This window comes from Rhinolophus ferrumequinum, chromosome 17, assembly GCF_004115265.2.
Source record: "Rhinolophus ferrumequinum isolate MPI-CBG mRhiFer1 chromosome 17, mRhiFer1_v1.p, whole genome shotgun sequence".
Taxonomy (NCBI): Eukaryota; Metazoa; Chordata; class Mammalia; order Chiroptera; family Rhinolophidae; genus Rhinolophus; species Rhinolophus ferrumequinum.
Genome location: NC_046300.1, coordinates 11214981 through 11231454, shown reverse-complemented (window position 1 = coordinate 11231454; position 16474 = coordinate 11214981). Strand labels below are relative to the sequence as shown.

Genomic DNA, 16474 nt, shown 5'->3' with positions numbered 1-16474 from the left:
CTGAAATGGGAATGCAAGTTTTGCCCACTGGAGTTTTTGGGCCCCTGCCACCTAAAACGGTGGGTTTACTGTTAGGAAGAAGCAGCTCCATTATGAAGGGAATTCATGTTTCTCCAGGGATTATTGATGAGGATTTTACAGGAGAAATTAAAATCATAGTCCATTCTCCTTTAAATATTTCTGCCATACCTGCTGGAACCCGAATTGCTCAGTTAATTATTTTGCCTCGCATTAAGGTGGGGAAGAATAGACAAGATCAGAAACGAGGAGATCGAGGATTTGGCTCCTCAGATGCTTATTGGATTCAGGAAATAAAGAGAGATCGGCCAGTGTTGCTACTTAAAATAAATGAAAAAAGTTTTCAAAAAATTTTAGATACTGGAGCTGATGTGTCCTGCATATCTGCTGAACATTGGCCTTCTAACTGGCCGACGCATCTTACTAATACAGATCTACAAGGCATAGGCCAATCTCATTCTCCTCAACAAAGTAGTAATCTTTTATCTTGGCAGGATCAGGAAGGTCATCAGGGAACTTTCCAACCGTATATTATCCCTGGCCTCCCAGTCAATCTCTGGGGACGAGATATTATGAGTGATGTGGGAGTTTATCTCTTTAGCCCAAACACCCAAGTAACTCAGCAAATGTTTGATCAAGGGCTCCTCCCAGGACAGGGCTTAGGAATTGAAGGACAGGGACGACAAAAACCCATTTCACCCAATCCTAACTTACAAAGAACAGGTTTAGGATATTTTCCCCAGGGGTCATAGATTTACCTGTACTCCACCAAAGGACAGCAGAGGCTATAATTTAAAAAACAGATACGCCTGTGTGGATAGATCAATGGCCCCTTACGCAAGAAAAGATATCGGCCGCTCAAGCGCTTGTACAGGAGCAGCTTGAAAAAGGCCATGTGGTTGAGTCTACCTCCCCCTGGAATTCACCTATTTTTGTAATTAAAAAGAAGTCTGGAAAATAGAGATTGTTACAGGATTTAAAAAAAGTAAATAAAACTATAAAAGTTATGGGTGCCCTCCAGCCAGGGTTACCACACCCTTCTGCCACTCCTAAAAAAAAAATTAAAACAGATAATGGCTCCGGCTACACCAGTAAAAAATTTGCTTTATTTTGTCAACAATTTTTAATTAATCATGTTACTGGCATTCCTTACAATCCCCAGGGGCAAGGGATTGTTAAACGTACTCATGGCACATTAAAAGTCATTTTACAAAAAATAAAAAAGGGGGAGTTATATCCCCTGACGCCCCATAATTACCTGTCTCATTCTCTCTTTATTCAAAATTTTTTGACTTTGGATGCCTATGGTAAGAGTGCAGCTGAACGTTTCTGGCATCCTTCTGCCGGCCCTCAGGCTTTGGTCAGAAAGAAGGATCCACTTACTGGATCATGGCAAGGCCCAGACCCAGTCCTCATATGGGGCCGAGGGCATGTTTGTGTTTTTCCACAGGATGCAGATAGTCCTCGGTGGCTGCCAGAACGATTGGTGCGACATGTGGACCCTCTACCTGCTGATGACATTGATGACCCTCAGCAATGCAGAAGAAGACCAGACGTATTGGGCCTACGTACCTGATCCACCTATTCTCCACCCTGCTGTATGGGATGGTCCTGAGATTCCAGACTATGTCAATGACACTCACGCCCTAGGATTGCCTTCTGATGGACACATGAAACAACATTTGGAAAGTTTTGTAAATCAGGCACTCCCTGCAGTCAGGTGACTGATTTACAAGACGGGACTAGAGACTGGTCTAAGAAATCTGTTAATGTATCTGCTTGTGTTCCTTCCCCTTATACACTTTTGATTGGAAATATTAATGTACATTTTGTAGGAGTTCAGTTTTTGGAAGATGTGATTCAGAGTATAAAAGTTAAATCTTATTTAGAATGTCATTCAGAATATCATTGGATATGTGTTACTTCTAAAAGGTATAATAATAGTCAATATGATTGGAATCGGGTTCGTTTACATCTTCAAGGAATTTGGCATGATGCTAATGTGTCTTTAGATATGTTTCGGCTTCATGATGAAATTCAAAATATGAGAGAAGCTGAACCCTTGAAATTTGATGCAGCCCAGGCTGCTTCTGAGTTTGTTGATGTTCTTAGGAATGCTATGCCATCTATGCCTCATATTACCCATTCTGTTATGATTTTTCTTACATTGGGCATCTGTGTCTGTTTGGTTCTGTGCCTTCTCCCCATTTTCATCAAATGTTTCATCAGCAGGATGTTAGACTTGCGAGCTGACATCCATCAGCTTAAACTTAAGACAAAGCCCTGAGCCTTCCTCCCCAAGCATTCAGAGGGACAGGATAGTCAAAGACGGGTTGTACTTAGGCACCGCTTCAACACCTAAGACAGGGCTTGTATTATAAAATATAAGTTCCAAGGACGGGTAAGTTGAAGTCGGCGTCCCGAGACACCTAAGTCAGGCGCTGTCACCTCGCCATCCTAGCCGGATGGGTTTTGCTCCTATAAAATAAAAAAGGGGGAGATGTGGGGAGCCATGATTTCTTGTTTATTCTGTAACCTTGCAGACTGGCTCAGTTTTAGCTCTTAAGGCGTTGTCTCTGCTTACACCTGGAGGGTGCTTGCAAGCTGCTGAGGAATGAGGTGGGAACGGCCAGTTCCCGGACACAGATCACTGATGATTATCAGGGTAATTGGTGGGCTTTGTCATTGAGATAATGACTTTGGGAGAGTTTCAGTGAGTCTGTAGTTCATATGTAAAAGTTGCAAATTTTACTTTCAATGAGAAAATGCTCACTCGTGATTGTTAAGCTGCACGTACACAGGTGGTATATATTGGTAAAGGAAAGTAAACTCCGTGCTTCAGTATCACTGGAGACCGGCCGCATCATCATCATTGTGAGTGTCTTTTCATTCCCACTCCCCCTTTCAGGATCCGCGTTGATTCGTGGCTGCTGGTCGGCCGCAAGCCACCCAGCGTCACTTAGGGGTGGCCTGGTGGACCCGCAGTGACTAGTGGCTCTTCCCCGGGCGGAGGCTGGCCGGCTCCTGAGAATTCGGCCCACGCGGCTGCCCTCCCAGCTGGGACTGACAGAGGCCGGTGATCCAGAACCAGCAGGACGAATGAATCCGAGAGGCGCCAACTCCGCAGGGGAGGGTCGGGGCGGGGTTACGATGTGGGGCCGAATGGCCTGGAAGGATCAACGACATGCAGAGCTGCCCCCACTTCCCCGGCGTGCTAGAGCGGCCGCGGGCCCGAGGGCCGGAAACGCGATGACGCACTTCCGGCCCTGCAGTCTCCTCTATGGCTGTGGAGTTAACATCCCTGCGGAGGCGCGCTCAGCCGGTGGGTTCGTGGGGCTTTGCGCGCGAAGGCGCTGTGCGTCTGTCAGTTCGTCTGCGGAGCCATCAGGAGGGAGTGGGGCCGGGGCTGCGGGGGGACTTGCAGAGGGACTTGCAGAGGGGACTGCCTCCTCCCCTCCCACCGCGCCTGTTTCCCACGCGCGCTCTGTGCGAAGCCACCACTTTGGCGCATACTGCTGGGAGTTCTCATCTCGTAAGCCCCGCAGAAGCATCGTTTCAGTGTCCTTTCCCATCTCATTGGCCCATTCCATGGTGAGTGGGTGGTGGGTTGAGTTCTCTAGACAGAGCTCAAACGGGTCTCTGGCCTTGGGCTGTCTCGTGTCTTCTCAATCCACATGTGGTCCAGAATTTTGAGTAACTGGGTACCGATCAGAGGGTTCTGTTTACGTGTTGTGGTTCCTGTATCGGGGTTCTCCGCTGTGGGGGGTCTCTAGTCCGATTGCACCGCCCGCCCACCCACCCAGTCTTGTTTGCCCTTTGTTTCAATTCAAGATGATACTGACTGCTCCCCCAACGCTTGCCACTTCGAACCCACTGCTTCGCCCTGAGACTGCAACAGCAGTACCGTTGAAATGGAGATGCAGGAGAGAAATTATTTCACTCTGCCCTTAGAGCGGATAATAGTCTCATTTTTCTTAGGGATGAGCTTATTTATGGCTCCTTTCCTTTTCTAGCTTTCAAGGTTCCTTCTTTTTTTTTTCCAGGAATTGAAGGAAACTCCTCCATGCAACTGGGTTCTTGACAGCCTGGCCCCAGGTTAACCATCTGATTTCTAATCAGCATCACATATACCAATGCTAACCTAAAAATAAAAAGCCAAGTGAGAGGCAGCAAGTGTCTATTTGAGATCAAAGAATAGCTATTCAGGCAGAAACCCAAATAATGTTCCAATTATGGGGTGTAGGCAAGGGTTTCTTATAAGAAAGGGAAGGGTAATAATTTGAATAGAAGAGACTGAATATGTTATACAAATGGTTAATGGCCAGACCATATAGAAAAAATAGAACTCTGACTCACAATCTTCATCAACCAGCCCAGGAAGGCAATCCATATCTGCAGTAACCAGTCCAAGAAGTCAAACTACTATCTGTAGCAATCAGTCCAGGAAGCCAAAATAACCCCTATAGCCTCGAACAGCCAGAACCTGATTAATATGCTCCCTCAGCCAATCACACAAGATGCTTTGCTTCTAGCTCTTGGCGTTCCCCATGCCAACAATCTCCAATCAGAACACCCTGAAGCCTTCCCTTTTTTCTACTATAAAGCTTTCCCACTTCTCTGCCTGACCTGGAGTCTCTCCAAACGCAAGTGACCACGGGCGACTTTCTTGTTATAAGGTTAGAATAAATAGCCTTTGCTTGTTCTCATTTGGGTGGTCTTCGTTTATTTTTATAATTCTGTTTAAAAGTTGAACTTCCTGACACGCTCGCTGTGTGATGCTAGGTAAGCCATTTCTTTAGGCCTTACTTTCTTCAACTGAAAAACTGGTTCAACATTTATTCATTATTGTATTCAACAAATATTTCTTGGCACTTAAACAAATTTGGCCCTAAGAGGTGCTAGACATTGGGTGAATGTTAGAGGCACAAAGACGACCCTATCAAGGAGGTAATCTGCTCTCTGTGGTAAAGAGAGGCGGATACATGAGCAGGAACAGACAAGTGAAGTGTGTGCTACCTTATATCAGCATCCATCCGACAAAGGTGCAGCAAAGTGGAGAAGAGTGGTCAGTGGGAAAAGGGCCGGGAAAGGATTCCCAGGAGAAGCCTCCTTCCCCGCCGCCCACTCCCTCTCCTCCCCCATCCCTGCCGCGGCGCTCGGGAGAACTGGACCACTCTCCCCTCGGTCTTTTGCTGGGGAGAAAGGAGGACCACAGAGACGCGGCGCCCTCCACCGTCCTAGAGAAGCCAGAGTGGCACGAACGCTGCAGCCTCTACCTCTCCGGTGCGCAGCTCTGGCCCGCACAGAGGATGGGAGCTACGGGTAGAGCCGGCCGGGCTTGCGGGACTCCCGGGCACGGGGCCGCTGTGCCAGGCCTGCCCGGCTCCGGAGCGTCCCTTCCCGACCCTTGGCAGCCACCGGGCGGGCCCGGCGCACGCTCACTTCCCCGGGGGGCGGCCCGGGCCCTGGCGAGCGGGGTCCGCTCGGGCCTTGCATTCGAGCTGCTGTCGGGACAGCCCGCGCCTGCCCGGACGCACCTGGTGAGTGCGGGGCCGGCGCCGTGAAGCTGACTGGGCTCTAGGCCCGGAGAAGGGGCGGAAAGGGGGCAGTCCCGCGACCGGGGAATTGGGGTACAGCCCAGTGTGGAGGGCCCGGAGGAACAGGCAGGGGGCACAGTGGATTCGACACCCCTCAGACTTGCGCCCGCAGGGGAAGCACAAGTGCAACTAGCGGCATAGGCATGAGCCAGGTGCTGGGGCAGAGGTGTTCACAGCCCTATGCGCGGCGACGAATGTCCAGAATTTCCACGACACTGCTTTTACAGAGCTCGTTATATTTGAGGTGGGTCTCGAGGTGAACGTGAGTCTGCAGGCGCACGAGGGAGGAACTGGATCTTCGGGAAGGGGGAGCTGCGTATGCAAGGGCACAGGTCTAGGCAAAAGCAGGGTTTGGGTTCCTAAGAGGATGGCGGCTCAGGAGGTGCTCCCAGGCAGGTAAGCTGGGTCCCTGAGTAGTGAATGGCATTGTTTGCCCTGCACAGGATTTGGACTCTTTAGGGAGGCGGAGGTGAGCCAGCCAAAGCCTTTGAGCCCTGGAGTGCACGGAGGTCCCTGTGGGGACTTACAGGGCCAGGACTGATAGGAAATGGACCAGTTGGGTGACCCCATAGCATGGAGACTGCCATCCTGAATGAGGCAGTGGCTGCGAATTATAAGAAGTCGAAGAAGTCTGGATGGCTCTAAGTTAGCACTGTTTGTGTTTCTTAAAAAGGAGGGGGAGAGAGAAGGGAAAGGAAAGGTGCAGGAGCTCGGGCTCCCGAAAATAAAGAAAAAGGGGGCATTGAGACTAGGAGTAGGGAAGAAAAAGAAGGGTGGGATGTTTTAGAGAGTGTTGGGTGGGGTGGGGGAGTGCAGGGAATAAAGTCAGTGTTTGGTTCTGTCCTGTTGAGTACAGTTTCCAGGGCAACCCTATAGTGTTCTGAGGAGCCCTTCCTTAGCTGCTTCCTTGGCTGGTGTCTGACTTGGAGGGAGAGAAGACAAAGGGCCCTAGGTTGGGGCCAACAGGATGGCAGGAGTGAGGACAGAAGCCAGTGTGGCATAGTAGGTAAGAGCCAGAGACTCAGGCTCAGTTTGGTATTTTTGGGGGAAGTTATCTCTGAGCCTCGGGTTTCTCCTCTATAAAATGGGTGTATGTACATGGTACACAAAGTAACATGTAAAGTGCTTGGCACAAGCTCAATAAATGGTAGTTTCTCTGAAGGAGGATACATTGTGGAGAAAGGATGACACCTAGAATGTAGATAGCTGTCTCGGGCAGAGGGATGAAAAAGGAAAACTTGTGGAGACTCATAAAAAAGATGAGAGGACGTTTGCTGAAGTAAAGATGAAGGGACATGAAAAAGTTGATGGCTGATCTTTTTTATCTTTGGAAGTAGGGGGCAAAAATCTGCTGATAGTTCCTTGAGACATTCAGAATCCAGAAACTCAACCAGTACCTTCCTGCCTCCCCTGTACTTCTTAGAGTCTGGTCTACCCCTTACTCCAGGCCTGGGTCCTGGGATTGTCCTCGGGCATTTAAACACATGTTGTTTCAGGAGTCAGTGACCTTTGAGGATGTGGCCATCTACTTCGCTGAGAACGAATGGACGGGCCTGACGCCTGCACAGAGGGCCCTATACAGGGATGTGATGCTGGAGAATTACGCGGCTGTGGCTTCCCTGGGTAAGGCTCTTTCCCTTTGGACTCCCCTCTGCCCTTCAGAGCTCCCTCACTCCTTCCTCGGAGGCTCAGGAGTTTTCGAGATCCCTTGGCTGCGTGGCAACTTCAGGGACTGGGTCTTAATGACCCAGCCTCAGTGATTGCTGGGAAGTGGGAAATCCTGTTCTCAGTTCAGGCCTCACACAGGACCTCCTCGTCCCAGGGGGAGGGCTGCCCATCTCCTCACCCCTGTGCTGTGGGTACAGTGGGGAGAGCAGATTCCTGGTGCCCCACTGAGCCCTCAGCCCCCCAATCCCGTCAGTGTGGGAGACCTGGCCCAATACCATACATGGTCAAGCAGATGCCTGAACTTGAGAGCTCTAAGAGAGGTAGAGAATGAGAACACTTCCTCGCTGAGTGAAATCGTCCATTTGCTCACTCAAGCTGTTACTGAGCACCTCCTGCTCCATCTGTTTCCTGAGCTTTGCAAGCCTCTGGCCCCTCTCCCCTGGGTCTCCTGCCCCTTTCCCTGAACTTGCTTTTCTTGTTCTTCCTAGTAATTTCCCTTCTTTCCCCTCCTGCCCCTGACCTGGAAACACAGTTCTGGGAAGAGCCCTGGGATTGCTCTGTCACTCCACTCACATGCCTGTCCCATTTCCTTCCTTTTAAGCAGCATTTCCATTTCCCAAACCGGCTCTGATTTCCCAGCTGGAACGAGGGGAAGCACCCTGGAGCTCGGCTCCTCAGGGAGCTCTGGATGGAGAGGGCCCAAGGGACATCTCAGGTGAGTGAGGACACATATGTCAATCATTGACCAGTTCCCTTGTCTTGATCTTTGCATTGTAATAGGATGTGTTCTCTTAATTTAGTGTTGTGGACACCATTGGGATTCCTTTTTGTCCTCTGTGTTCTCATGGTTTTCCATCTTCTTATTGTATCCATCCTGGCTCCTCTGGGTGCCACCTTCATTCACTTGTTTTACCTCTTGTCCATCTCGTCTGTTCTTATCATGGCCACCATTTATCTTTACTCCCTGACTTTTCTGTTTACTCTCTGATCTGAGGTGGCCTTTCTGCTTTCCTGGCGTGTTTATAATCTTCCAGCAGAAGATTCCGACTGCCCTTTGGGGATATCACGGCCATCTTTATCATTAGAAATCAAGAAGTGTCAATAACCCCGAACCCCGTAGTTCCTATTCCTCAGGGATTTATGCTGGGGAAAGCCTTGGCATTCCTTCAGGCCCAGCACAGGGCTTTCCTGCTCCTAATTTCCTAAAGAGAACTGTGTCCCCTTATTGCTTCACTGGCCCCATCCTATCTTCTTCCCACAGCGGCTCTTTTGTGACCCAGTAAGACTTGAACTCTGCTCCCAACTTCTATATTCTCATAGCAACTTGCTGTGTCTGTCAGTCTTTCCATGTTATAAAACTCCTGATTGCAAGTAATAACCCATTTCAAACAGGCGTAAGCAGTAAAGAGAAATTACTTTGTTTCAGGTAACTGGGAAGTCCTTAGGTAGAGTGGGCTGAAGTAGTTTGATCAGAATTTCAATCTCTGCTCTGCTCTGTCTCCTGGTATGTCGGCTTTTTGTACAGTCTGGCTCCTCTCATGGTCGTCAGGTGATTGGTAGGTGTGAATCATACCTAGGGGGAGAAACAGACTATAACCATTGCTAATCAAAGTCCTGAGTATTGCTCCCGGTTGGGCTCACTCCCGCCCACAGGGCATGGCTGTTCCAGAGTGGAGGAGGGTAGAAAGGACGTAGGGAGATAACTACGGTGTCCTCCACATTCTTTCAGGATCTTGGTACTTACTCTCCCAGCCACCCAAGGGAGTTTCCCATCGTTGGTTTAGGCAGAAAGCCAATAGTCGTTATTCCTTAAGAAAAACCCTAACTCCATGACCTGCGGCAGACCTCCTTGGAGCACATGTTCCTACTTGAAGCCCACTTTTGTCTCAGAGAAGAGAATACTCAGGGGACGCATGGTCCTTGGCTTAAGCAGCATAAAATGTCATCAGTTGGAAGGTGTAGAGTTGATTTGTTTCTTAGGAGGCTTCGGATGGGAGTTACAGAGACAGATCTTAGCTACGCCCGAAAAATAAGGGACTTTTGTGATTAGAAGTGTCTGTCGTTAGAGTAAGAAGTGACTTCTGGAAATGGCTGAGTGAGGCTGTGAGGCCATTTCTTATGGATGCTATAGAGAGACCCATCACTGATCCTTTGTGGTAAGAGAAGGCAATAGATAGATGGATAGGAAGGAAGGCAACTAAGAGATTGTGGTTTCCCGATATAGTCCCAGGAACAGCTCTTTGCAAGTCTATCCTATCCTGATTCTTTCCTATGAATCGGCTGTCACCTCCTAGGGGCAGGTGCTGAAGATACCTTAGTTTTTCCTGTTTCTTCCTGACACTTTAAAATGAGCAATATGCTTTCATATTTTGGGGAACTAATCGAATCACAACTTCCCTGTACCTCAGTTTCCTATCCTTTACGTTCTTATCCCAAGTTTCAGGTCATCTTTGTTACCAGTCTTTCTACCCACCTTCATTCTCTTCTGACAACTTTCATCTCTGCTCCTTTCCTAATGGGTCTCACTCCTACTGAGGCGCCTTATTTATATCTTGACCTGGCAGGCTGTCCATTTCTTTTCTTCTTTTCCTTTTCTTTTCTTTTCTTTTCTTTTCTCTTCTCTTCTTTTCTTTTCCTTTTCCTCTTCTCTTCTTTTCTTTTCCTTTTCCTCTTCTCTTCTTTCCTCATTTCTATTTTCTATTTTCTCTTTCTTTTTTGTTGTGCCCTTCTGTGCCCACGTCAGAGGCTTGTCTTGGTGTTCCCCTCCTGCAGCGGGGCAGGGGGCTTGCTCCTGTACACAGTGCTCCCCTAATGACACGTGGCCACACATGGAGACCCCTTCCTGCCATGGGATCCACGGTGGGAGGCTTGCCCCGGACCCGGTGTTCCCCTAATGCAGCGGGTCCTGCAGAATCATAAGGCTCATACCATACATGGTGTTCCCTTATGACTGTGTGCCAGGCATAGAGTCTAAGGCTCACACCATACACGGTGTTTCCCTAATGATGCCAGGCTGCGCGTCCGGAGGCTCACACCCTTGCACAGTGTTCCCCTCCTGCTGCTGGGATTCTGCCTCCTGGGATCTCCCATCTTCAGCAGGTGGGAGAGCCATTGAACTAGTAAATGAGAGCGAAATAAGCACTTTTCTCCCAGTCACATATTTTCCTGTCTTTTCTTTGTAAAATGTCAAAAATCCAGTTTACCATTTATGTTGTAAGTAAAAGACCCTCTAAAAATGCCCAAATCAACCAATTAATCAAGAGCTAACTTAAACCTCTAGGGTCCAGCTTTCATCTGGATAGGCTCAATTAATTAAATTTGGTATATGTTGGGTCTTAGACTCAGACTGAATAGAGGGCCTACTCATCTGGCTGCTATGGTTAACCAATATTTTAAAATTGTATTTTACTCATTGTGTTAATTGCTAGGGATGAAAAACAAGTAATATATGACCCCTATTCAAGAAGGGCTCACAGTCTAATGGGACAGTATATGGAGGTGTATAATTACAGTAAAATGTGAAGCTGTAACAGAAGTGTGAATAAGACCCTATGGAAACAAAGAGGAGGCAGCCTGCCCAGATCTGCCTGAAGTAGTTTAGGGAAGCTCTTTTCATGGCAGACTTGGTGACTGGATTGCATGAGAACTACATTTCCTATGGTGTTGGAAATTATGAGGAAGAGTCTTCTTGTTGCTCCCTGCTGTGTGTGACAAGCTCAGGTTCCCCAGGTGTATCACAAAGGATACTTGATTTCTGATCAGGTCTTCTGCCCTGAATCCTGGCCTGTTCATCTCATGTTATAAACTGGATTGACTACCTGGAAGGAATTCTGACTTGTCCTCTTTAGGTTTGGTTCAACTTTCCTGAGAGCAGCCCTCCCCCCATGCTTGGTCTGGTGCTGGGAATCACAGCTCCCAGGAACTCTCTGTCTAGTTTCTGCCTTTTGCTTTTGGTGGCTTTCTATGTGTTCGCTCTGTTTTGCCATTTCAGCTAGGTCAGGGCCATTGAGACATGGGTGGCACTTGGAGAGACATGGACATACTACCACTTGGTGACCTATGATGACATTTGCAGCTCTGATTTCTTCTTTCAGAGGGTGTGTTGAAGAGTGAGAAAGAAGATTTTATTCTGAAGGAGAAAATTTTTGAGGATCCACAGGACCACACAGTGCTATCAAGTGGACCCCGGTGGTGTGGCTCCCAGGAATTCTGGTTTGGAAAAACGTGTGAAGAGGAGAAAAGCAGGTTAGCGAGATGGCCTGATTACCCCAATGGGGGAAGTATGGAGAACACTACAAATGATATTACACAAATGATTGTCAAAGATGAGATGATCTCAGTAGAAGAGAGTTCAGAAAATACTGATGTTAACACACACCTTGTTATACATCAGAAAATTCTAAGTGAGCGGGTATTCTGTATGTGTGAAGAATGTGGTCGGTGTTTTGATCAAAATGAAGACTTTGATCAACATCAGAGAATTCATAATGGAGAGAATGTCTATGAATGTAAGGAATGTGGGAAGATTTTCAGTTTTAGATCACACTGCATTGCACATCAGAGAATTCACACTGGGGAGAAGCCCTATGTTTGTCAAGAATGTGCTAAAGCCTTCCTTCGGAAGTCAAACCTGATTCGGCACCAGAAAATACATACAGGAGAGAAACCCTTTAAATGTAAGGAATGTGGGAAGAGTTTAAGTCACAACACAAGCCTTACACAACACCAGCGAATCCACACTGGGGAGAAACCATATACATGTAAGGAATGTGGGAAAAGCTTTGCTCGGAGCACAGCCCTTCTTCGGCATCAGAGAATCCACACTGGAGAGAAGCCTTATGAATGTAAGGACTGTGGGAAGGGCTTCATATGGAACTCGGATCTTGCTAAACACCAGAAGGTCCACACTGGGGAGAAGCCTCATGAATGTACTGATTGTGGGAAAAGCTTCGTTTGCAAGGCACACCTTATCCGACATCAGAGAATCCATACTGGGGAAAGACCCTATAAATGTAATGACTGTGGGAAAGACTTTAGTCAGAATTCTGTTTTGATTAAGCACCAGAGGTGCCATGCTAGAGAAAAACTGTTAAACCTTCTACCTGCTTGAACATTAGAGAATACATAATGGTGATGTTTATTATCTTCATGCTACAGGATTCCCAGAGACAAAATGAGACGACTGTCCACATTTGCTGTAACTCTAATAGCCAGTATTATCTTTCTCCTTCTCCTGAACAGATACCCTGTACTCTAGCAAGACTGGTCCCCCTGTTCAACCACCCACATTCATACAAGGCAGCATTTAGTTGAGCACCTACTCTGTGTTAGCTACTGTGCTAACCATTTTACATACATTCTTTAACTTTTCTTACTCCTATTAAAGTAGATACTCTTATCCCCATTTTACAAATGAGAAATCTAAGGTTAAAAGAGGTTACACAATTCATTCAAGGTAGTAAGTTATGGAGTTGAGATTGGAACCAGGCCTGTCACACTCCAGAGTCTACTGTTCTTTATTTGAGCACATTTCTACTTCTGTCCATTTTTATTTGCTCAATTTTCCCTGGGTTAAAATTTCCCTTCCTCATCTAAGACCCAGCTCCTTCAAATGAGCAGACTTCTCTTCCTCTTCTGCTAGTAATCAGTACTCTCCAACTTGGTATTTAATTATGTGCTGTCTTACATTTTTCTAATAGTTTCCTGTCTGTTAGTCTAGCTAAATGGCTCTTTGAGGACCAACACTGTATTTCTTTTATGTTTTTCAAATTTTAAAAGTTACTTTTTTTTGACTAGATATAACATGCTCATGATAAAAAAATTGAAATAGTTCAAAAAAGTGTTCAGTGAAATGTAAATTTCCTTGTCACACATATAAGTATTAATACTGCTCTCCTAAGTCTACCTCACTTAAAACCATATTTGATGTAAATGACATTGCAGTTACATTGCCAACTCCATGACCTTCTCTTCCTCAGAAGTTGTCCCTCTGAAGTCACCAAGGTAACTTAAAGGAAAGTAGCAGAGGGTAGTCTGGGTTATGCAATCTTGGAAGACCTGATTGTCTTTATGAGAGTATTCTTCAACTGGAAAAATGAAAACCAAATGGGAGGTTTCTTTTTCTCATAAAAATTTGGATAGCTACAATCCCTCTCATTGCACCCTATTCTACATCCTCTCCCTTTCTGTCCCCTTATTACTGTAATAGTCCACACTCCAAAGTAAGCTGTGGGGCCATCACCAAGCAACTGAGAAATGGTCACTCTCTGTGATGCTTAATGATGTGTTAGGTAGCTAGCCACTTAGCAGTTGAAATATAATCGATATCTTGGCATCAGAGTCACAAATGCCCTTCCTAGGTCCGGGATCAAAGATAAATGCATAGATCCTACACAACAAGTAAGGGAAAAGTGAGAAATTCCACAATTAACAACACCTGAAATCAGGAGACTATAAAATATTAATATATTTAAGAAGGGGGATGCAGGCTCTTAATACTATGAAGAAATGCAGGATGTTAGAGAATGGTATTTACCATCTTAAAGGATTAGAGAACCAAAAGCCCTTTTCACAGGAAGAATGCTGGCCAAAACAGATTTGAAACACCCATTTCAGACTCCTCACCTTTAGAGCCATTTTTCAGACAATAGTTTGCCTCATTGCTATTTAGGCATACCACTTTATAGGCTCCCGGTCAGTTAATATAATTGTTGAATAAGGAGCAAGGAAGAGAAGAAGCAAGAGGCTTGCTTGGACCAAACTTCTGTTTCCTGAAAGTTACTAACATTAATAACTCTAGAGTCCCTGAATACGGAAGCCAAATGCCATGTAGTAAGGAGAACTTGGTCTTGTATCATAGTCCAGCTATGATAGCCTCTAATAAGCAGTAAAAATTGTGCTCTGTACAACATGGGACCAGGAAATGGAAATGAGTGATGTCAACAGGTATTTGGGGGAAGTTGTTTATTAGGCAAATATTACTGAGCACCTGCTTATAGTCACAGTACTATTCCAGGTGTGTAAATAATGATAATCGACCTCCCTGCCCCCTTAGAACGTTAATGAGAAACCAACCAAAAAAAATCAAGTAAACAAAATTTTAAAAAATTGTTAAGTGCTATGAAGGGAATGGATAGAGTACAGAGAGAGAGAGAATGATGGGGAGAGGCCCTCTTTATCTTGGCATGTTCAAGAAACCAAAAGGTTTTAGCACAATGATCAAGGATATGTGAAGCACAAACTGGGTTTGTAGAGGTGGGTGGGCTGGGTCATTCAATTCCATCCTAAGCGAAAATAAGTCATTGAAGGATATTCAATTGAGGGATGACTGGTTTGACTCATATTTTAAGATAATCAGCCTGGCTACTAAGAAAATGGTTTGTAAGGACAACAGAGATGGGAGAGATCCCATCTCTGTTGGAGATTGCTAGCAGTCCAGGTGAGAGCTGGGGGTGGGCTAGAGAGGGTGATGGCAATGGAAATGGAGAGAAGGTGGATTTAAGATATATTTTGGCAATAAAACGAGCGACTTGCTAATGGGTTGGATACAAGGAGTAATGGACAGGGAGGAATCAAGTAGCTTTGGTTTCTGGCTTGAGCAGCTGAGTTAGACAATGGTGCCATTTACTGGAATGAATAAGCCTGGAATAGGATTGGGGTTGGGGAGAGAGACATATATAACTCTGTTTTGGATTAAAATTTGAGATATGTGTGGGATTTGCAAGTAGAAATGTCAAGTATGTGGTTGTATATACAGGCTGGAGCTCTGGTTAGTTATAGCCGGAGCTGTGCATTTGGTAGCCATCAAATGAGAAGAAGTTATTTAAAGACATGGGAAGAAACTGATGAAATCCCCTAGAGCTGCGTTATCCATTACAGTAGCCACATGTGGGCATTTTAATGAAAATTAAGTGAAAAATTTAGTTTCTTGGTAACACTGGCCAGATTTCAAGCACAGAATACCTATATGTGGCAGTCGGTCACCATATTGGGTAGTGTAGACAGAGAACATTTTCATTATTGCAGAAAGTTCTATTGGACAGTACTGCCCCCAGAGAGAGTGTAGCAAAATATGAGGAATGGAATCCAATTCAGGATTTAGGGAGTTGGACGGCGAGTGCCAGGAAAAGAGTAAGAAAGAGCTTACTCAGTGAGGGATTGGCAACATTACCAGTGGACACACTATGTAGGCAGCAATTGAAATAGCGTTGAAGCTTAGACCGAGGCTACAAAGAGATGATCATTAAAATCCTGAATATTCATAAGGATTCATCACCCCACTGCCTGAGTGAGGATGATGCATATGCTAGATGAGGCCAGTACTTTAAAATGGGAGGGGTGGGGAACATGAATGAGTAGGAATAAGAACCTATGGAAATGGAACCATGAAAGAAGAAACAGTTTGGACTTGTAGAGGAGCATCGTGGAAATTGATCAACCCTAGAAACTCTCTCTCTCAAAGATGGAAATATTTGTTTGTAGGCAGAGTCGTGGAATGGCAAGACAAATTTTAGAAGTATTACAGTGAGAGGATTACCAAAATATGACAAAAGATAGGTATTCCGGGACAATTAATAAAATCTTGTATAGGCCAACCACATCTGGAAGTGTGTTGACCATTTCTTTGAGTCCTGTAGATTCAGGTTTGGAATCTGTGCTAAGAAAAGGTGGCCCTTACTATGGGGAGAGACAGCCTTACACCAGGACACACAGTTCCTCCAGCAGAACAGTCTGGGTTTCAGCCTTTACTTTCTTTCTGGAAAAACTGCACAACTATTTGTAGAAGCCCTGTATAGGGACCCAGAAGCAACGGTAGGCAGCCTTCTTGTCACCATGAGGGCAAGAAGGAAGAGACCTGAGTCAAGAGAAATGACACCGTAACACTTAATGGCACGACAGCATGAACTATTGGGTGACACCACACTCGAAGCCTGAACTACCTGTAGAGCTCTCAGTTAAATGAACCAATACATTTTCTTTTATGCCCATAATTCAGATTTCCTATTGTAAGTAAAAGCATCCTATTCAGTGCAGTCAACTAGGATTTTCAGCTCTCCAATATCGTGCAAAAAGGAGTGGTCTGTTAAGTCAGAATAGCTCCCCAGCCCTGCAATGAACAATCTTTCTCATGTTCCTTTCAGGTGTGGGCTTGGAGGACCATGAAAAGGGACATTTCTCCAATAAGCAGAATC

General features: G+C 46.0%; 1 protein-coding gene across 2 annotated transcripts; it reads left to right on the top strand.

The window, feature by feature from the left end:
* The first annotated feature begins 5237 nt into the window (after positions 1 to 5237).
* ZNF662 (zinc finger protein 662) lies at positions 5238 to 13659 on the top strand. 2 transcript variants are annotated; one of them, XM_033133302.1, is made up of 4 exons: positions 5238 to 5558; positions 7112 to 7238; positions 7888 to 7998; positions 11378 to 13659. In XM_033133302.1, exons 1-4 carry the CDS (start codon positions 5328 to 5330, stop codon positions 12391 to 12393), a joined length of 1485 nt encoding a protein of 494 aa, XP_032989193.1. In that variant the 5' UTR covers positions 5238 to 5327; the 3' UTR covers positions 12394 to 13659. The 2 variants fall into 2 exon arrangements, with proteins under 2 accessions (XP_032989193.1, XP_032989192.1); XM_033133301.1 differs by having other exon boundaries at positions 7885 to 7998.
* The last annotated feature ends 2815 nt before the right edge of the window (positions 13660 to 16474 follow it).